The 22,464-nt window shown below is 43.9% G+C and overlaps 1 protein-coding gene across 1 annotated transcript; it reads right to left on the bottom strand.

Annotated features, from left to right (window-relative positions):
* Positions 1 to 13,146: 13,146 nt before the first annotated feature.
* LOC142069762 (uncharacterized) lies at positions 13,147 to 15,078 on the bottom strand. Its single transcript, XM_075122066.1, has 2 exons — positions 14,404 to 15,078; positions 13,147 to 13,815 (listed from the first exon to the last, which is right to left on the bottom strand). Exons 1-2 carry the CDS (start codon positions 14,984 to 14,986, stop codon positions 13,295 to 13,297), a joined length of 1,104 nt encoding a protein of 367 aa, XP_074978167.1. The 5' UTR covers positions 14,987 to 15,078; the 3' UTR covers positions 13,147 to 13,294.
* Between the last annotated feature and the right edge of the window lie 7,386 nt (positions 15,079 to 22,464).

Raw genomic sequence — 22,464 nt, 5'->3', positions numbered from 1 at the left:
GCGGAGACCTGCAGCAGGGTCACAGGGAGAGAAAAATGCCTGCTAGACATATTAACATCTTATTAGTATTCTAAGTGGTCAGAAGCAGCCACAGGAGTAGGAGGGGGAAGAGCTAAAGTACTATTACAACAGCTAATAATGTTTCTGGCACTCTTTGAACACTGGTTTGCTCCATAGTACTGTACATTAGTGATCATAATGCACAGTTGTCCCTCAGTTTAATCCTTGTGAATCAGGTTGGCTCCTATATTAAGCCCAGGGTGATGTAGACTCACTTCAAAATAGAGGCATAATTTCCAGCTCTAGAAGACATACCCACACTATCTCTGATTGAGTTACTTGACTACAACAAGAGGGTAGCCATCCCAATACCTACCTGTCTGAGACATTAGGCATGTGTAGCCCCACCCAGCATGCATGCTGCTGTGTCTGCACTCTGTTATTAGTGTGCTAGCTGTATCAGAGCTAATGCATGTATGTTTCCTCCCGCTGGGAATCACATTTTCCAGCTTGAGGTGTAAACATATTTTCACACTCCAGGACCCCCAACAAGCTGTTGAAATGTTCAGTTGGTTCCTGAAATCTGGATGTCAGGCTGCTCCATGGGTCAGTAATTATTCTGCTTAAGCCTGTGGCCCATAGTCTGGCATTAGCAAGCATGTCCAGTTTATGACTGGGAGGAACTTAACCCTTCCTTTTCAAGAGGCCAAGCAAAGGAGGTTTATAGTCAGCAGGATTCCTTGCACAGCGGCTTCCCACTAAGAATCTCAGAATGATTCAGGAGGTCTCAGAATAGTGATTGTAAATCCAACAATGCACTGGGCTTGGCTTCCTCAGCCCAGTCAGGTCCTCCATGGGCAGTTTGGCACAAGCTGCCTCCTGAGGCTTAGGAACCCTAGGAGAAGCAAGGGACTATGGCATTTGAGTCTGTGAGATAGGGGCTGGACATAGTCAGTAAGCTTGGATGACATGAGGCATAAGGGATATTCTTGAAACCTGCAAAAATGGGGAAGACAAAAGCCAAGACCCCTGTTAATATACTGACCAGAAACATCTGGAAGAGAGAGATTATCTAGAACTAGTAGTTCTGTCATGCTGCTCAGATGGTTGAAGATTCCTCTGTCAGAGGTGGGTTTCTGCTCCAGACTGTAGGAGCTGAAGAGGGGAGCCAGAAATGTCATGCCATCATAGAGGGAAGCAGATGCTACTCATTTGGGAGAAGAAGTAGGGAGGTCTGATCCAGAGAGCCCATATCAGCATTAGAAGTTTCATTAATAGCAGGGTAATAACTTAGATGGATATCAAGCATTTTTTCCCCACAAAGGATCCTCCTGGAGTCACTTAGTGACTGAAATGCACCATTATCAGGGGAAAGGGGAAATTATAGTCAAAGACAAAAGTGCTATTTTCTTATAAAAAGATACCCTTGGGATCTTTAACATCTAGGCAAAGCAGTTACAGGACCCTGCTTTATAAAAAAGTATCTCCACTATGTAAAATGATTCTGTAACGGTTAACACCAAAGGCTCCAAGTTCACCCTCTCTTTAATTATAAATCAGATCTGTCCTCTTTAGGAATATGAACAGGTTTTTTGGTTTGTTTTTTTTCTACAGAAACAGCACAAACTTGTCCTTCAAACTGAGAATTAATCTGGTACTTTCTGATATATGCAAAATCCCCAGTAACCCATGCATTGTCAGGACTTCAGTTTGGCATTTCATGCCAAGGAGAGCACTTTGAGAAGTACAGTTCATGCTAGAACTATGCTATTATACTATTTGTACTAGTTCAGTCCTAATTCTGGGGGAGAGAGAGCAACTGATGGAGGACTGAGTTTCCTGTTTCCTTTCATACAAATACTGATTTAGACCATCCCTAGCTGATACCTGAGGGGCATGATAGTTCCTGAAAGTGACCTTTTAACAGTGTCGGGTGCTACTAGGTCCAGTCAGACCTTACTTCTAGGATATGTTCAACAGTTCCTGAAAGGAATGTCAAGAGTGTGAAGTTCTCTTCGTTATCCAGAGTATGTTAAATTATCTCTACATGGAGATAATATCACTAATAGCAGAACCTGATAAAGACATATTCGTAGCAACCAGCAGACTCTAGGTTAGGCATCTGTACACACATCTTCTGGCTTCAGCAAAGGGTTTGTTTGTTTTTTTTCCAGGAGAAAGGGGGCATAGCCAAGAAATCCTTACACCAGGGAAGTCTCCAGCTGCTGGAACAGCACTTTAGGAGCTGCCGTCCTGCCGCATCCAGGATTAGGGAGTCACAAAAGTAGCTTAAAGCCACATTTACACCTCTTCATCCAAACTGAGCAAAACGCTGAAATTAATTCCTGTAATTATGGCCCATAATTTTCACTATACACTGTTCTAGTAGCAAGAGCATTGGTTTGTGACATATTCCCAATCTTATTTACCAGCATAAATCCAGAATAACTCCAGTGATTTAATTGTCATCCATGAAAAGGAGAACAGGATTTGGCTCATTATTAGTACCTTTGAGGTTGCATGATGCCACTTTCACTAGTTATGTAGTTTACTTGAGAGATATTTAGACATGCTGAGAACAGGGGCGGTGAGTTATATCTCCACGTGGTGCCTTAGCACCAGCAATATTCAGAGCCCAAGGGCCCAGCTCCACCAATATTTGGGGCCGGGTGTCGTCCCCCCCCCGGCCTAACTGCCGCCCCCCGTTCCTCCCCCAAGTGTCCCCCAGCCCCTGCTTGCTGCCCCTGTGCTCCTTCCCAGGCCCTGGAGCAGAGTGTCCCTGGTTGCCTCTTCCATCCCTGGCTGCCTCTTCTGAGGAACTCCATGCTGCCCCCCATGCTGCCGCAGGGTCCTAGTGCCCCCCGCCGTCAACTGCCATGGCAGACTAACTCTGAGCCTGCCCTTCCACCTCAGACCCTTCCCTTCCCCCCTCCCCCCCGCACCCGCAGTCACCATTCTGGGCAAGGAGGCAGCCCCATCCCTCACCCCCCAGTGAGGCTACAGTGAGGGGCACCAGGAGGGGAGGAGGTGCACGCAGCACCCCCTGGCACCCTCCACAGGGAAGGCAAGGGAGATTCCTGGACCTGAAAGGGGCCCTAGGAGCATGTGCAGTGACTGTGGTGGGGGTGAATGTGCTGCTAGGGTGGCGGAAAGGGGGGTTCCTCCCCCAGAGCTCTCTGCTGCTGGAAGGGAAAGGGCTGGGGGGAGTCCTCTCTGGCCCCTGTCCCGGAGCAGCCTGCCTGCACCCCAAACTCATCCTCAGCCCTGCCTCAGCCAGAGCTTTCGCCCCCCCACACCCTCAACACTTTACCCTAGCCTTGATCACCTCCAGCACCCCAAACCCCTTATCCCGAGTCCCAGTCAGAGCCCTCATCCCCCCTCCACTTCAACCCCCTGCCCCAGTCCTGAGCCCCTCCAACACCACAAACCCGTCATCTCCAGCCCCAGACAGAGCCCTCATCCCCCTCCACTCCAACACTCTGCCCCAGCCCTGAGCCTCTCTAACCACCCAAATCCCTCAGCCCCAGACAGAGCCCTTACCCCCCACACTCCTACTCTTACCCTGAGCCCCTCCCACACCCCACAGCCCTCACCCCTACACCTTCTCTCTCTGCACCCCCTCCCATCCCCAAACTCCCTCGCAGAGCCTGCACCATGCACCCCAATCCCCTGCCCCAGCCTAGGGCCTGCACCCCAGACCTCCTCCCCCACCCAAACTCCCTCCCAGAACCTTGGGCAGGTGGGGGGCAGCGTTTGGGGGGGTGGAGTTTGGGCAGGGGCGGGTTCTGGGCACCTCCAAAAATTATACAAACCTGCCGCCTCTGGCTGAGACTGTTTTTATGGGGAATAGGTAAAAGTCTGTTTTGAGACAGGAATACCTTATGTTTTCCCATGTGGATTATACATAAATCAAGTGGAACCATTCATCCTTCCTTTCTTCTGCGCACTGTCTTTCTTCTGAGTTTTTCCCATTAAACAATTTCTAGCAATGGTCATTAACAAAAAGTTACCTAATACAAGAACAACATCTTTCTTGTTATGTTATGTTCTTATGTTATGACAACATCTTTTGTTCAAACAGTGATTTTAATTGGCCAGCATGTTTCCTAACATTCTATTTGGTTCAGTGTTCCTGTGCATTTAATATTCACCTGACTATTCGGAAACACAACACTGACATTTTTTAAAATATATTTCAGTGCCCATATTGCCCTAAGCACTGTTCTGAATACTAAAGTTCTCTTGGCTGTTCCATTACAGTCAGTTCAGACAAATGATCTGGCAGCACATGATTGTTTTAGTGTAATCTGGCATTTAGCAACACTGAGGACAGGGGCTGGCATCCTTTGTTTTGAAACAGCATTTGATTTAACACTGAGCTAGCTCCATTTGCAAGTTTAGTGAAGTAATACAGAGAGCATTTGGGCCCCAGACAGCACCCAGAATGTGGATGTCCTCCAAAAAGATCAAAAGAACAAACGTCTGATACCTTGTGGGGAATATTTTGGGATTGCTGTTGGTGAGGAGGGTGTTTTCCTCTAGCTGACCTCTGAGTACTTGGGAGGAAGGTATTGTGTCTAAGTGGGCTCCCTTTGAGCTCTCTAGTGGACAGCCTCTGTTGGGACCAGAGTGTGACCCTGAGAGGGGGGAAAAAGTGTCATGGCTACAAAAATCAACTCAAGATTACAAAAAAATAAATCTGTAAAGTATGATGAAATAATAGATGCAGGTTTTAAAAACATAATGTCTACAATATACCAGCAACAAATATCTAGTCTGGATGAGACTTCATCCAGAAAGAATGCCAAAGTCAGACACCACCAAATTCGAATCAAAGATCTGAAGTCCAAAAGATCTACATATGCCTCACAATCACTGGCACTTTGCTTTCATGCTTTCTTTTTGCTTGTTTAAATACCAATTCTATTTTCATTTCTGCATGGCTAATTATAACACAGAGTGGATGCACATTTATCTAAACACAAATACTTCACAGTATCATTTGTACATGCAAGATGCTAAATACTATTAAGGCATGATTTTTATCAAAGAATGTTAATCAAATAATTTAAAACTATATGGGTAAATGTAAATGCATGGCAGAAGAGCCTGAGGTTTTTCCTTGATTTGTCCACTCTCTGCTAAGCCTTGGGACAACCTGAGGCTGAAGAATACATTCTAAGGCCAGTAGGGACCACTATTATCTTCTAGTTTGACCTGCTGTATAAAGCAGTTCGGAGAACATAAATTTATAGACTACTTCTGAAATGAAAAATATTTCAGGAGGATGTCAATGAAGTTATTTTTGTTGTTTTGTTATATGTTTGTGGAATACTGTCTACATTCCAACTACATAATTAGCTTGTAGTACTTATACGATATTTACTAGCTTTTGTATTAATATTAGGAGTGATAATCATTTCAGAGAATTGATTTCTAGAAATATGAATATGGAAAAATAGGCAATGTCATACAGACAGAAGCTGCATGAAGTCAAGGCAATCCTATTTTCCTTTACAAATATTTATTGGGACTATGAAAAAGTAGAACAAGAAGAGCTGGTAGCAAAACTTGTTCATAGGAGTGGTATATATTTACAAGGTTTGTATTTCATAACGACTGCATCGCTTGAATTTCCAAAAGGCAAAAATTGATTTTAAAAAATGAACTTGATCAGAGGAAATGTATGCAGTGCTCATTTTACAGTTTCATTAACTATTTGGAACATAGTACCAATATACTACATAAAAAGTGAGTACTAGGTACTGAAATTTACTTTGGGTTAACAGAAAAATGTTCCTGAACAGTGTTTACAATCAATAGTGTATAACTTGACTTGCTTGCTTTCAAGTTAGCTGTAAGAAATGTAGGAGTATGTCACAGAACTGTACATGAAGGAGACAGATTGGACAAAGATTTTTATGCTGTAGAAAGGCTGCATCATATACAGAGGGGGCAGAATTATGGTTTGATGGGCTACCATAATATGACATTTTTTTAATTTTCAAATGCTTGTCTTTTCAATTTAAATAATGTACTTTTAATATCGATTTTTATATGTAACTTCCTAGGTACCCTAAAAAAAGGTAAAATCAAATTATATTACATGCAACTATAACAACCCCCCCCCCCATGCATCATCATGATTTAAACTCTGAACCTTCAGCATTGAAACACAAACTGCTACTATTTGAGTTACAGAATTAACTACAACAAGGGTCATCAGGAGAAGACTTTATTCCAGGGTGTGTGTGTGGAAAAACAGATTGGGGCCAAGTTCTGGGTCCAGGAAATGGGGATAATCTATCCCAGCTCCCCACTCTCTCCCTTGGCACAGCTGCTTTAGTAGCAGCCAGGTTGTCTGCTTCTGTGGTTCCTTGTGAAATATGTAGTCACCCCAGGCCCAGCCTTTAGAAAGTGCACATTCAGTTATTATTTGGGGATGCTGCCAAAATTTTCCTGAGTAATTCAACTCATAGTGAGGAAATGGCAATTTTCAACAGCTTATATTTATTCAAAATCTGAGCAGAATTTCATGCCATAAAGAAAAGGTACTTCTCTAGCCTGAAGGCTTTCTCCCTGCTGAATTTCAGAAGCCAGTTGCACAAAATGAAGTGTAAGAACTTTTCACAAGAATATTATATAATGCAGCCCATGTTAGGTAAACCATGTTAACACACCCAAATATATCACTACCAGCGCCCCCATAATAGAATACTTACATGGTAACTTTGTATCATTTCCTACATAAACAGTGACTCATTGACTGTGCATTGAAGTGGATGAAATATGTACAGTGTTATATGAAGACAGTAACCAGTAGACAAACTACTGTAACTGATTTAGTTAAACAGAAATACATAACAATTAAAACACAAAAGGTTTTGTGGTCACAAATATTTATGATCTGTGTGGGCCTTTCACCTTTTTTTCAATGTGGCTTTTTAAGAGGTTGCAAAAGTTATGTAGCAGATGCAGTATTTTGTGTTATACAGTTACTTCGTGTCTTTATTGCAACTAGCAACCGCAATATTATAATTATTCTCTGATATCCAATACAATGCACTTTACTGCAGTACAACCCAAGTAAAACAAGTTATTTATTTATTCCAGTATGTAAGTCTTCACTGACAAAAAGCTAATACCTGTACAGGAAAAATGACATGTTTTGCAATACACCACCTATATCACATTGTGGAGCCATTACCAGGACTACAGTAATCCTATACACTCTCAGAAACAATCAGTGAAGCTAGAGCTTCCAGAATTAGTCTACATGTTCTCAGAGGGAAAATCTATAGCACATGGAATTGGGAGGGTCTCTATAAGCAGAGCAGCCACGTTTTATCATCTTCATCCTGGCCTGGGAAGATGATGAGAAAAGTTGTGTCTGAGATCAGTTACATGCTGGAAAAGGATTTAGAGGGCAGTGACAGCTCCTTGATAAACTGCCATCTGCCATAGCGATTCGAGGATGATCTCTACCACGGATTTACATATGGGTCCTGAGATGACTCAGGACTCCGATCCTGGAACTGCAAATCTGCCCATAATAGCCACAGACATTTCATGATAGGTCAGCTGCCTGCTGGGAGAATATTCTTTCTTTTTCCTTCCTTCTCTCTCTCTCTCTTTTCATCTTCGAGGGCAAGGCGCTTCTCCTCAAAGCTGCCCACTGCCTGATTGAGGATATGGCGCCATTGGGGTCTGTTGGTGGCTTGCTCCTCCGAGTTTGTGATCTCCATATCAGTTTTCTTAAGATACGCTTTCAGTGTGTCTTTATAGCGTTTCCTCTAACCACCATAGGATCTCTGGTCATGGGTGAGCTGAGAGCAGAGGACTTGTTTTGAGAGGCAAGAGTCTGACATCTACTCACAATGTCCACCACAGTAAAGTTGGTGCATGAGGATCATTGCTTCAATGCTGGTGACATTGGCTTCAGCAAGGATTCTGGTGTTAGTGCAACGATCTTGCCACTTCATGCAAAGAATCTTCCAGAGGCATCGTTGGTGGTACCTCTCCAGACTCTTGAGGTGCTGTTGATAGATCACCCAGGTTTCAAATCCATAGAGGAGTGTAGGAACAACAATTGTCTTATAGACCTGGATCTTGGTATCCTGCCATAGGTCATGGTCCATGAAAACACATCAGAGCAATTTCCCAAAGGAAGCACCTGCACACTGAATCCTGTGCTGGATCTCACTGTTGATTTTTGCATTTTGAGAAAGTTGGCTACTGAGGTAGCAAAAGTGCTCAACTGTCTCCAAAGTCTGACCCTCGCTGGTGATTTGTGGTTGGTCATGTGCAAAGCCTGAAGCAGGTCGATAGAGCACTTTAGTGTTCCCAATACTGAATGAGAGTCTGAGGCTTCAGTAAACTTGTGCAAGAAAGTGCAGTATGGACTGAAAGTCATTCTCAGTGTGCACGAGGATGACACAATCATCAGCATACTGAAGATCAGAAATGGATGCCCTGAAGACTTTAGACTTTGAGCAGAGACATCAAAGACTAAAGAGCCACCCATCTATTCCATATTGAATGTCACCTCCATGGAGAGATGATCTTTAAAGAGGACCTAAATGACTGCTAAATAGATGGAGAACAGTGTTGGGGCAATAACACATCCTTGCTTAACCCCAGTTTTGATTATGAAAGATTCCATCTCAAGGCCATTACAGAGAACCATGGCAGTCATCTGATCATGGAGAAGCCTTAAGACCTTAATAACTTTTGGAGGGCAGCCAAATCTGGCCATCACATTCCACAGGGCTTCATGACTGACAGAGTCAAAGGCTTTTGTCAAATCAATGAAGGTGATTTAGAGGTCCTGATTTTGCTCCCGAGACGTTTCCTGGATTTCGCGGGCAACGAAGATCAAGTCATTTGTCCTGTGGGAAGGTCTAAAACTGCACTGAGATTCTGACAATATTTCTTTAGCAAGTAATCAGTTTAAGAGGATAGGGGCAAGAATTTTCCCTGCTGCAGATAGCAAGGCAATGCTTCAATAGTTTCCACACTCCGACTTATCTTCTTTCTTAAAGATTGTAACAATGTTAGCATTTCTCAAGTCTTCTGGGATCTTCTCATTATATCAGATATGAAGAAAAAGTTTGTGGAGCTTCCTTATCAGTTCTTCACCATGAAACTTGTAGACTTAAGCCGGTATGCCATCTAGACCTGCTGCCTTGTTGTTCTTAGTTTGCATAATGGCTCATGTTACTCTTTCAAGGGTTGGGGGGTCAGCAAGAGACACTCTTTCGGGTTGTTTAGGTATCGATTCAATAGTGGGATAAGAAACAGTTGTCTCAAGTTTCACGAGTAACTCAAAATGCTCCTTCCATCTGGCTTTGATGGCTTCACTGTCCTTAAAATATGTTGACCCATCTTGGGCTTGGAATTATGTGGATCCATGGGAGTATGGACCATAAATGTCCCTTATTGCCTGAAAAAAGACCCTCCTGATGTCATGCATATCAGCATAAAGCTCAATCTCCTCAGCCTTTTCTTGCCACCACTTATTTTTGATGTCACAGATTTCCCTTTGGGCTTCAGACTTGAGTTGCTTGTTTGACTCTTTCTTCTGCTGGTGTGATATGTCATTTTGCCACATGCAGTGAGCTTTCCTTTTCTGGTCAAGCAGGCCCTGAATCTCAGCATTGTTCTCATCAAACCAATCTTGATGATGGTGAGTGACATAGCCAATGGACACAGCACATGCTGAGAGAATGGCAGTCTTTAATCCCTTCCAGAAATTTTCATTATCATCATCAGCTGTAGCATAGTAGCAAACTTCTCTTGGAGACACTGCTGAAGATTCTCCCGAGCCAGTATGTCTTCAAGAGACTTGATGTTGAATTTCTTTCCTACTGATTTTGCCTGCTTGTGATGCCTTGAGGTGATCTGGAAATTCATGATTGATCTAACAAGGCTATGGTCTGTCCAACAGTCCCTTTTTGGGGACTGTCACCATCTACCATAGCACTGCAAATAGGGTTACCATACATCTGGATTTTACTGGACATTGACTCTTTTTTGAGGATCCTTCCTCCAACTGTGGGAATTTTTCAGTTAACAGGAAATGTCCTGGATTTTTGTAGAGCATATATTGTAGCTCAGAAAGAGTTCCAATTGGTCTGTTTTCAGATTGGTCCCTCCCCTGCATCTATAACTGATTGGCCCATTCCCTTGCAGCCAAAGTTGCTGGATCCAGCCCACTTAGGCCACAGCTTCCAGCCTGGGGATGGGGTCCCACAGGGAGGTGCTGACTGATGGATGTCACTGCATCCTGTGCCAGCCATCCTACCACCATGACAGGGAGTGACACTGCCTCTCACTTCCAGTGAGTACCCCCACTTTGAGCACACCCAACTGTATCCCTGCTCCAGCTTCCCCTCTCTCATTCCCTACATTCCCCCCGCCCCCATCCCCACCCGGGCAGTGTTCTCTTTTGGGGAACCTGAAATATGGTAACGGTAACTGTGGGGAGGATAGGAATAATTTCTCTGCTTCAAAGGGTATGTCTACACTACGGAATAAGGTCAAATTTATAGAAGTCGTTTTTTTAGAAATCGGTTTTATATATTCGAGTGTGTGTGTCCCCACAGAAAATGCTCTAAGTGCATTAAGTGCATTAACTCGGCGGAGCGCTTCCACAGTACCGAGGCTAGAGTCGACTTCCGGAGCGTTGCACTGTGGGTAGCTATCCCACAGTTCCCACAGTCTCTGCTGCCCATTGGAATTCTGGGTTGAGATCCCAATGCCTGATGGGGCTAAAACATTGTCGCGGGTGGTTCTGGGTACATATCATCAGGCCCCCGTTCCCTCCCTCCCTCCGTGAAAGCAAGGGCAGACAATCATTTCGCACCTTTTTTCCTGAGTTACCTGTGCAGACGCCATACCACGGCAAGCATGGAGCCCGCTCAGGTAACCGTCACCCTATGTCTCCTGGGTGCTGGCAGACGCGGTACGGCTTTGCTGCACAGTAGCAGCAACCCATTGCCTTGTGGCAGCAGACGGTGCAATACGACTGGTAGTTGTCCTCGTCGTGTCCGAGGTGCTCCTGGCCACGTCGGCTGGCAGCGCCTGGGCAGACATGGGCGCAGGGACTAAATTTGGAGTGACTTGACCAGGTCATTCTCTTTAGTCCTGCAGTCAGTCCTATTGAACCGTCTTATGGTGAGCGGGCAGGCGATACGGACTGCTAGCAGTCGTACTGTACCGTCTTCTGCCAGGCAGGCAAGAGATGAAGATGGCTAGCAGTCGTACTGTACCATCTTCTGCCGAGCAGCCATGAGATGTGGATGGCATGCAGTCCTTCTGCACCGTCTGCTGCAAGCCAAAGATGTAAAAGATAGATGGAGTGGCTCAGAACAAGAAATAGACCAGATTTGTTTTGTACTCATTTGCCTCCTCCCCTGTCTAGGGGACTCATTCCTCTAGATCACACTGCAGTCACTCACAGAGAAGGTGCAGCGAGGTAAATCTAGCCATGTATCAATCAGAGGCCAGGCTAACCTCCTTGTTCCAATAAGAACGATAACTTAGGTGCACCATTTCTTATTGGAACCCTCCGTGCAGTCCTGCCTGAAATACTCCTTGATGTACAGGCACCCCCTTTGTTGATTTTAGCTCCCTGAAGCCAACCCTGTAAGCCGTGTCGTCAGTCGCCCCTCCCTCCGTCAGAGCAATGGCAGACAATCGTTCCGCGCCTTTTTTCTGTGCGGACGCCATACCAAGGCAAGCATGGAGGCCGCTCAGCTCACTTTGGCAATTAGGAGCACATTAAACACCACACGCATTATCCAGCAGTATATGCAGCACCAGAACCTGGCAAAGCGATACCGGGCAAGGAGGCGACGTCAGCGCGGTCACGTGAGTGATCAGGACATGGACACAGATTTCTCTGAAAGCATGGGCCCTGCCAATGCATGCATCATGGTGCTAATGGGGCAGGTTCATGCTGTGGAACGCCGATTCTGGGCTCGGGAAACAAGCACAGACTGGTGGGACCGCATAGTGTTGCAGGTCTGGGACGATTCCCAGTGGCTGCGAAACTTTCGCATGCGTAAGGGCACTTTCATGGAACTTTGTGACTTGCTTTCCCCTGCCCTGAGGCGCATGAATACCAAGATGAGAGCAGCCCTCACAGTTGAGAAGTGAGTGGCGATAGCCCTGTGGAAGCTTGCAACGCCAGACAGCTACCGGTCAGTTGGGAATCAATTTGGAGTGGGCAAATCTACTGTGGGGGCTGCTGTGATGCAAGTAGTCCACGCAATCAAAGATCTGCTGATATCAAGGGTAGTGACCCTGGGAAATGTGCAGGTCATAGTGGATGGCTTTGCTGCAATGGGATTCCCTAACTGTGGTGGGGCTATAGACGGAACCCATATCCCTATCCTGGCACCGGAGCACCAAGCCGCCGAGTACATAAACCGCAAGGGGTACTTTTCGATAGTGCTGCAAGCTCTGGTGGATCACAAGGGACGTTTCACCAACATCAACGTGGGATGGCCGGGAAAGGTGCATGATGCTCGCATCTTCAGGAACTCTGGTCTGTTTCAAAAGCTGCAGGAAGGGACTTTATTCCCAGACCAGAAAATAACTGTTGGGGATGTTGAAATACCTATATGTATCCTTGGGGACCCAGCCTACCCCTTAATGCCATGGCTCATGAAGCCGTACACAGGCAGCCTGGACAGTAGTCAGGAGCTGTTCAACTACAGGCTGAGCAAGTGCAGAATGGTGGTAGAATGTGCATTTGGACGTTTAAAGGCGCGCTGGTGCAGTTTACTGACTCGCTTAGACCTCAGCGAAACCAATATTCCCACTGTTATTACTGCTTGCTGTGTGCTCCACAATATCTGTGAGAGTAAGGGGGAGATGTTTATGGTGGGGTGGGAGGTTGAGGCAAATCGCCTGGCTGCTGGTTACGCGCAGCCAGACACCAGGGCGGTTAGAAGAGCACAGGAGGGCGCGGTACGCATCAGAGAAGCTTTGAAAACCAGTTTCATGACTGGCCAGGCTACGGTGTGAAAGTTCTGTTTGTTTCTCCTTGATGAAACCCTCCGCCCCTTGGTTCACTCTACTTCCCTGTAAGCTAATCACCCGCCCCTCCTCCCTTCAATCACCGCTTGCAGAAGCAATAAAGTCATTGTTGCTTCACATTCATGCATTCTTTATTCATTCATCACACAAATAGGGGGATGACTACCAAGGTAGCCCAAGAGGGGTGGTGGAGGAGGGAAGGAAAATGCCACACAGCACTTTAAGCACAGCACTTTAAAAGTTTACAACTTTAAAATTTATTGAATGACAGCCTTCTTTTTTTTGGGCAATCCTCTGTGGTGGAGTGGCTGGTTGGCCGGAGGCCCCCACACCGCGTTCTTGGGCGTCTGGGTGTGGAGGCTATGGAACTTGGGGAGGAAGGCGGTTGGTTACAGAGGGGCAGCAGTGGCAGTCTGTGCTCCAGCTGCCTTTGCTGCAGCTCAACCATACACTGGAGCATACTGGTTTGGTCCTGCAGCAGCCTCAGCATTGAATCCTGCCTCCTCTCATCACGCTGCCACCACATTTGAGCTTCAGCCCTGTCTTCAGCCCGCCACTTACTCTCTTCAGCCCGCCACCTCTCCTCCCGGTCATTTTGTGCTTTCCTGCACTCTGACATTATTTGCCTCCACGCATTCGTCTGTGCTCTGTTAGTGTGGGAGGACAGCATGAGCTCGGAGAACATTTCATCGCGAGTGCGTTTTTTTTTCTTTCTAAGCTTCACTAGCCTCTGGGAAGGAGAAGATCCTGTGATCATTGAAACACATGCAGCTGGTGGAGGAAAAAAAAGGGACAGCGGTATTTAAAAAGACACATTTTATAAAACAGTGGCTACACCCTTTCAGGGTAAACCTTGCTGTTAACATTACATACATAGCACATGTGCTTTCGTTACAAGGTCGCATTTTGCCTCCTCCCACCGCGTGACTACCCCCTCAACCTTCCCCCCTCCCTATGGCTAACAGCGGGGAACATTTCTGTTTAGCCACAGGCAAACAGCCCAGCAGGAATGGGCTCCTCTGAGTGTCCCCTGAAGAAAAGCACTCTATTTCAACCAGGTGACCATGAATTATATCTCACTCTCCTGAGGATAACACAGAGAGATAAAGAACGGATGTTGTTTGAATGCCAGCAAACATACACTGCAGTGCTGTGTTCAACAATGTTTCCCGAGTACGTGTTACTGGCCTGGAGTGGTAAAGTGTCCTACCATGAAGGACACAATAAGGCTGCCCTCCCCAGAAACCTTTTGCAAAGGCTTTAGGACTACATCTAGGAGAACCGCAAATGCCAGGGCAAAGTAATCCTTTCACATGCTTGCTTTTAAACCATGTATAGTATTTTAAAAGGTACACTCACCAGAGGTCCCTTCTCCGCCTGCTGGGTCCAGGAGGCAGCCTTGGGTGGGTTCGGGGGGTACTGGCTCCAGGTCTAGGGTGAGAAACAGTTCCTGGCTGTCGGGAAAACCGGTTTCTCCGCTTGCTTGCTGTGAGCTATCTACAACCTCCTCATCATCATCATCTACTTCGTCCCGAAAAACTGCTTCCGTATTGCCTCCATCTCCATTGAAGGAGTCAAACAACACGGCTGGGGTAGTGGTGGCTGAACCCCCTGAAATGGCATGCAGCTCATCATAGAAGCAGCATGTTTGGGGCTCTGACCCAGAGCGGCTGTTCGCCTCTCTGGTTTTCTGGTAGGCTTGCCTCAGCTCCTTCAGTTTCACGCGGCACTGCTTCGGGTCCCTGTTATGGCCTCTGTCCTTCATGCCCTGGGAGATTTTCACAAAGGTTTTGGCATTTCGAAAACTGGAACGGAGTTCTGATAGCACGGATTCCTCTCCCCAAACAGCGATCAGATCCCGTACCTCCCGTTCGGTCCATGCTGGAGCTCTTTTGCGATTCTGGGACTCCATCATGGTCACCTGTGCTGATGAGCTCTGCATGGTCACCTGCAGCTTGCCACGCTGGCCAAACAGGAAATGAGATTCAAAAGTTCGCGGTTCTTTTCCTGTCTACCTGGCCAGTGCATCTGAGTTGAGAGTGCTGTCCAGAGCGGTCATAATGGAGCACTCTGGGATAGCTGCCGGAGGCCAATACCATCGAATTGTGTCCACAGTACCCCAAATTCGAGCCAGCAACGTTGATTTAAGCGCTAATTCACTTGTCAGGGGTGGAGTAAGGAAATCGATTTTAAGAGCCCTTTAAGTCGAAATGAAGGGCTTCATTGTGTGGACGGGTGCAGGTTTACATCGATTTAACGCTGCTAAATTTGACCTAAAGTCCTAGTGTAGACCAGGGCAAAGGGACCACTCCTTCTCTGGGTAATTCTAAAAGATCCCTGCCAGAGATTACAGTCATGGGGCTCATGGAAATATTTCTGAAAAAGCAAGTGATTTACTTTCCAACTGCAAGAAATAGTAATTTAATTTAAAAAATCTCAGGAGAGGATACAAGTTGCCAACCCTGATGATTTTTTTCATGAGTTTCACAATATTCATTTTTTTCTTAAAGCCCCAGCTCCTGTGGTATTATATTCATTTATTTGTTTTTGGGTATAATCCAGAAACCCCAATCAGGACTCAATCAAAATAGGCATTGTGAAAAAATAGAGGACAGCTTCTGTCCCAAGGAGCTTACAGTCCAGAAAGACGAACTAATCTACAGATCTAGACAAACAAATAAGCAACTTGTCAGAAATTATATGAGGCTAGACTGTCTAAAGGAGTCTGTGAAACGTTGCTGGACAATTATTGTGATTATGAAATGCATCTAAAAGCAATACTCAGTTGAAAGTCAGAGATCACATTATCATCTTAACAGATGAAGGTTATATGGTTATCTACATAAATAAAGCAGAAGGGGTTTTACGGTGGTTGAATTATTTTTGGGGTATGAAGCTCTGAAAGATGGTTGTTCTCAGAGAGTACAAGTTGGGCCTTATTCTTTAGTGCATTATATCACTTCCATGCTGATATAACCAAAAGGAATTCCACTAATGTAAAGGAGGAGTAACACTACCAAACACCTTATTCTTATAGTAATGGGACTAGTTTCAGTTATTACTAAAGAAGCATTACAGTATAATTTGTATTTAGTTTAAATAGAAGCTGAATACTTTTGAAAATCTGGCCCTTTAAATGTCAGGTATAAAATTCCTTATGTTCTGGTACTTAATTATTGAATTGTTCACAACTTCAACATTATTTAGAGTACCAGGTTTTATTCCTATTTGGTTAAAATCTGTTTGAGCCAGAGTAAAGCAGCACTAATTATTCAGCTATTACTGAGGGGCTTTATATCGTACAGTAACTAAGCTTCAGCCCCACTGGTGGAATATCATTGTCAGATCAGTCCTGAACCTGTCCACTGTACTGTATATTGAATAAATAGTAAGTCTTAGTCTGTGGTTTACTTAGCAATGGTTTATGTAAGGACTTTGCTTCTTGGTCTCTTGTTGTGTGTTACTACTTTGATTATAGTAATTATAAACATTTCAAATGTAAAGAAACAGATCCTCAGTTAATGTAAAGTAGTGTACCTCCTTTGAAATCAATGAAGCTATAAAGACTTACGGTCCTAAATTGCCAGAATCCAATTATCTGTTTTCCTAACAAACATGCTATAGACAATGGATAGAAGGAACTGATGATTTTAATTTGGGTATGTGACACTTAGATACACCTTAGATAGATGTGATTATCTGTAAAGCAGAACTGCAAGCTAATTTCTGAACAGATTCAAAAGCACATTTCCATGATCATTTGTTTCTGGCTGTTTATTAATAGACATAATAGGACAAAATTGTACTCTGCCCCCACTTATGGAAGCATGAGGTGGTGCCTGGTTGTGTAGGTGTTAAAACCGTTTAAGTGTGCACAGTTGTTTGTGTGACAGCCGTCATCTTGGCTGAAACTGAAGACTGCACTGAGGACATCCAGATCTAAAAGTATGACTCTCTTTACAGCTTAATCAGGAGAGCCAGGCTTGCAAGCTGAGAACTGTAACAGATCCATATCCTCTGTGTATCACAGAGGGAGACAGGTAGCACTATTCTGCTCTATTTGCACTACAAACTTCAGACAAATGTCCTGTATATGCACAAGTAGAGGCCGGGGGCTTAAAATCAGGATCTACAAACCTACATTTATACCAGACTAGGTAATTATGCTCATGTCCAGTATTATGAATGTCAATGAATTAATAAAATATTAGAAATATTTTAGTTATTTCTTACATCTTACTTTAATTAAATTGTCACAAAACACAGCAATCTTCTAAACAAAGAGACTTCAATATAATGAAATATGTTGTATTGATTCAATGGAAAAAAAAGATTTAATCTATATTGTATATTATACATAAGTGCTATTCTTTGATTTCAGATTCATTACAATTGGGACAGACTTGCTTAGGGTAATGCTATCCCTATTCAGAATTCATCTGTTCTGATTCCACATATATACACAGTAGCGCCAGATGTTTGTTTCTGAAAGCTGGCCTCCTCGCTTTCATCCTCAAATTGCAGGTGAATACAATTATGGATGAAACTATTTATGGATGTTATTAATTAAAGTGAACTGGATATTTAAATATGTGATTTACAGGTTCAATCAGTTGCATAGATGACAAATTATGCCTTCAAATAAATGTAGGCACAAAACTGTGGATGTAGTTATTTGCACCTGAGGTTGGATGCAAAGAGGCCATGTTGAGGCTGGCCACAACATCATACCCACAGCATAAAATTCTGCCCTTGGATGCCTGTCTGTGGTAGACTACACTAGTGTGCACATGTATGAGAAGTAAATATGAACAAGTAAAGAGAAACCAAAGCCAAGTAAGGGTGAAAATAAGGCTAAATGAGCCATAGTCACATTTATACAGACACTTTACGAGTTCCAGTGCAAAATATAATTGGGTAGAACACACATATTACTAAATAATGGTTATTGGAACCAACTGATATTCAAAAGTCATCCTGAGCTCTAACGCCTCAAAGCTGATAGACATTCTATTATTTTGATATTATTTCCAGAAATTCTAGACACCAGAAACTGTTACTTCAGGGAATTATGACAATCAGCTTTGGTAAGTACGGTATGTTCCAATTTGTCTGTGCAGTGCCTAATGCATTTTGGTTCAATAAAATATTAAGTAATAATAATAATTAATAATAAATTAATGATAAATAAGCAATTGTCTCATTCACCGTGCACAGTCCAGTATGCAGGCACAAGTCCTACAGAGAATAGTACTGGATCACATAGTACTATATGGCAAATCAATATACACCACACAGAGATAAGTTTGCTCAGGCAACCTTACCTTGTGAATCATTGCACTTCCACATGTTTCACCACAAACCTAAAGATTTTTAACACTATCTTTATATTGAATGTTACAGAATGTTTGCTTGAAACACATTTCTCCCAAACAGTGTGATTTTTTTTTCCATAGCAAATCATTTTTTTAGTTACAAGAATATAAAACTAAATCCTCTGTCACATCTATTCGAGTGTATAATATAACATATGGTGTACTGAAACAGGAGATATCGCTCCCAGGTAAAATCTTGGATCTTAACTCTTTTTACAATGCTGCATTGTCAATATTGCAGGTCTAGCTGCACCTCTGTCTCTTTCCTGGGCTCTCTGAATGCACTCTGTTTTTTCCACCAGCCTTTTCAATATAACTCATTATAATCATACAGTGAACATCCCAATAACCGGGTCAACGTACAATTTTCATAAATTTCATAAATATTAAATAGTAGCTTCATGTCTGTCACATGCACATTCATCCAAATTTCATTCTTGCTAATGTGAGACCTTCCCAATTCCTGCAATGTCAATCATCTATATCTACCGGCAAGGATTGCTCTTCTCAGTGGGAGTTCTGGAATAATCTGGATCTTAATAAGGATGGAGTGTTTACACTAAACCAGTCCTTGCTGTCCCCTTTGCATAGCATTAAGTGCTCAGTACTAACCCTGCAGGGTCTTTGCACTGAATGAGCACAAGACCTCTCACTGTGATTTGTATCTGCATGGATGGGCACAAAGACAGAGAGGCTCCTTGTATATTTTGGTTGGATGTGTATGTCAGGCTATCTGGAGTGGCTCACAAATAGGGTTGCCAGGTGTCCAGTTTTCAACTGGAATGTCTGGTCAAAACTGGACCCTGGCGACTCTGGTCAGCACTGCTGACCGGGCCGTTAAAAGTCCAGTTGGCAGCGCAGAGGGCCTAAGGCATGTGCCCTGCCTGCCGTGGTTCCTTGCAGCTCCCGGAAGCAGTGGCAGATGTAGCCATGGGGCTCCGCATGCTGCCCCCGTCCCAAGCGCTGTCCCTGCAGCTCCCATTGGCTGGGAACTGCAGCCAATGGGAGCTGGCGCAGGGGCGGTGCCACCTGACCATGCCTCTGCATAGGAGCCAGAGCGGGGACATACTGCTGCTTCCTGGAGCTGCTTGCTGCACCACCTGGAGCCTGCACCCCGGACCCCCCCTGTGCCCCAAATCCTCATATCCCCCTCCTGCCTTCTGAACCCCTCAATTCCAGCCCAGAGCACCCTCCTGCACCTCAAACACCTCATCCATGGTTCCACCCCAGAGCCCACACCACCAGCCAGAGCCCTCACCCCCTTCCACATCCTAAACCACTGCCTCATCCTGCAGCCTCCTCCCACACCCTAAACTACTCATTTCTGGCCCCTCCCCAGAGCCCACACCCCTAGCTGGAGCCCTTCTGCTCCCCAACCCCCTGAGTCACCCCCTGAAAATGAGCAAGTGAGTGAGGGTGGGGAGAGCAAGTGACAGAGGGATGGGGGGATGGAGTGAGCGGGGGCAGGGCTCAGAGAAGGGCTGTGGCAGGGGTGGGGCCTCATAGGAGGGGTAGGATGGGGGCGGGTCAAGGCTGTTTGGTTTTGTTCGTGTAGAAAGTTGGCAACCCTACTCACAAACATTCGAGCCAACCTCGTGACTGACTGTTACAAACCAGGACACAAACCCCAAATTGGCTGTGTGTTCTATAATTAGATTTCTCCAACCAAGTTACAAATGTGAACTCTTAAATCACTGTAACAGCTTTAACATGGAGTCACAGGCATAACCGTTCGGCACTCCAGTCTATCTTGCAACCCATGCAAGCTTGCCTTTATGATAGATGGTCACTATACTAAAAATCACAACAACATTCAGGTTACTTCCAATTCCAAAAGAATAGTCATTTATATCAGCTCAATTGTACCTCAGATCTCACACCAAAGACAACACTTGCAGCTAATCCTATAATAAAGTAACTAAAGATTTATTAACTAGGAAAAATAAATGAGAGTTATTTATAATGTTAAAGCAAATGAACAAAGACACACCAATGAGTTACAGTTTTAGGTTGCAAAAAGAAATAAAAGCTTTGGTAAATATGCAAGCTCTATATGCCATTTAGGGTTAACCCAGGCTAAGCAGCTTGGGGATCCCTTGCTTGTGCTTAGAAATATTATCCTGTAGAAATTCCAAGCAACATATTGATGACAATTTCTTCTTGACAGAGGTTTTTATTCCGTTCCCTCAGAGTTTCAAGCTCTGATGGGATGAATGTTTGTGCATGTCCCCTCTTCATGGCTGTGGGGGAAAACATTCAAAAAAGTCTTTTGTCCACTAAAGTTCCACAATGGTTTCTCTGGTGTCTATAGGCCTTCTTTTGTTGGGCAGGAGATGACATTTCTTGTGGTAAACTAGTATTTCACACAAGGTAATACTTCTTCCATTTCCAGTTTCATAGCAAACACTTTTATACTTACAGAGCAAACACTTAAATATTAACTTATGACATGGGATTCAGATATTATAAGTGAGATTAATGCATGCAGCAACTCACACACATTTCATAAAGTCCAAACACTAAACACATTTCTATAAATCTAATACCTATTGTAACAATACTAATACACACGTGAGCCAGACCGGTTTTCAGCTATGCATTTGTCATTGTTCAGTGAGGCCAGAATCATTGTGCACATCGGAACCTTTTTTATCTGAATGTAGGAGGGTTTCTGTTCTGGCTCTTATACTGCATCCTTCACCAAGGTATTTATGTCCTAGTTAAAATTTAAACTCATGATGTTCTGTCTACTTAAATTTCCCTAAATACCTCAGGGGAACATAGTACTCTTCAATTCCTTTCTTAATCTGTTGTGCAGCACTGTGCAAACTTAAATAGCATCCTCATCCATTCATTTGTGTTTTGTTTTCAGTGGTGGATAATCACACTGTATAATTTGTATATAAGCCTTAAATTGGCCAACTGTTGAATTCTTTGAATATGAAAGTACATTTGTTATTATACATTTGTTTTATGGTAGCTTTTAACTAATCTTGTTCTTTAATGCTGTTTTGTTCAGCTGTTTTCCAATGGAAAAAGGGTTTTCAGCAAAACAAAGTGCTTTGTGAAGCATGTCTACTTTCTGTGAAAATTTCAACTTCTAATAAAAAAACAACAAAAAATGGTGACTTTCAACTAAATACTGAAAGATTTCCCCTGAAAATTGAAACATTTGATTAGGACGTGCTGCCACAATGCCTCATGGGAGTGGTAATTCAGGTGTCATGCCCCATTCTCTTATGTGGACTGGGATCCCCAATTGGATTACATCTCCCAGAATGCACTGCCACTGCTCAGTAACAGGAGAAGACCATGGTGCATCATGGGAGATATAGCCCTCGCTTTTTTCTTTTAAGTATGATAATGCCTTGTTCAAAAATGTAATTATTTATCTTTTGTTGTAGAATATTGTGTTAATAATAAATATTATTTATGTATGGTAGTTTATGGTAGTGGACTGAAGAATTTACCAAGTGAATTTCTCCATCACTGGAAATTTTTAAATCACATTGGGATGTTTGTTTGTGTGTTTGTTTGTTTTTTTCTAAAAGATAGGCTCTAGGAATTATTTTGGGGAAGTTCTATGGCCTGTGTCACATAGGATGTCAGACTAGAGGATCACAATGATCTCTTCTGGCCCTGGAATATAAGAAGGAGGGGCTCTGTTTTAATGGGTTCACAATATAAGGGAGCACATCATTCTTTAACTAGAAAACTCTTTATTTGTTCAACAACCTATCTTTTCCCTGCTGGTTTATACCCATTTCATGTTTTAATCCTAGAGGGTGATATCCCACCTGTCAGGCAATCTGCTAGAGCAGAGATAGTTGCCTAGTCAAATTACCAGTGTTCCATGAATTCTGAACACGTGTCACTTCATTTCTTACACTGGTATTTTTTTTCAACAATGTATTCTTGACCCTAGAAGGGTAGCTCAGTGGTTTGAGCATTGGCCTACTAAACCCAGGGTTGTGAGTTCGAATCCTTGAAGGGGCCATTTAGGAATCTGGGCAAAAACTGGGGATTGGTCCTGCTTTGAGCAGGG

Source organism: Caretta caretta, chromosome 1 (assembly GCF_965140235.1).
Source record: "Caretta caretta isolate rCarCar2 chromosome 1, rCarCar1.hap1, whole genome shotgun sequence".
Classification (NCBI taxonomy): domain Eukaryota; kingdom Metazoa; phylum Chordata; order Testudines; family Cheloniidae; genus Caretta; species Caretta caretta.
The sequence above is the reverse complement of the archived record's forward strand: the minus strand, read 5'-3'. Positions and strand labels throughout refer to the sequence as shown.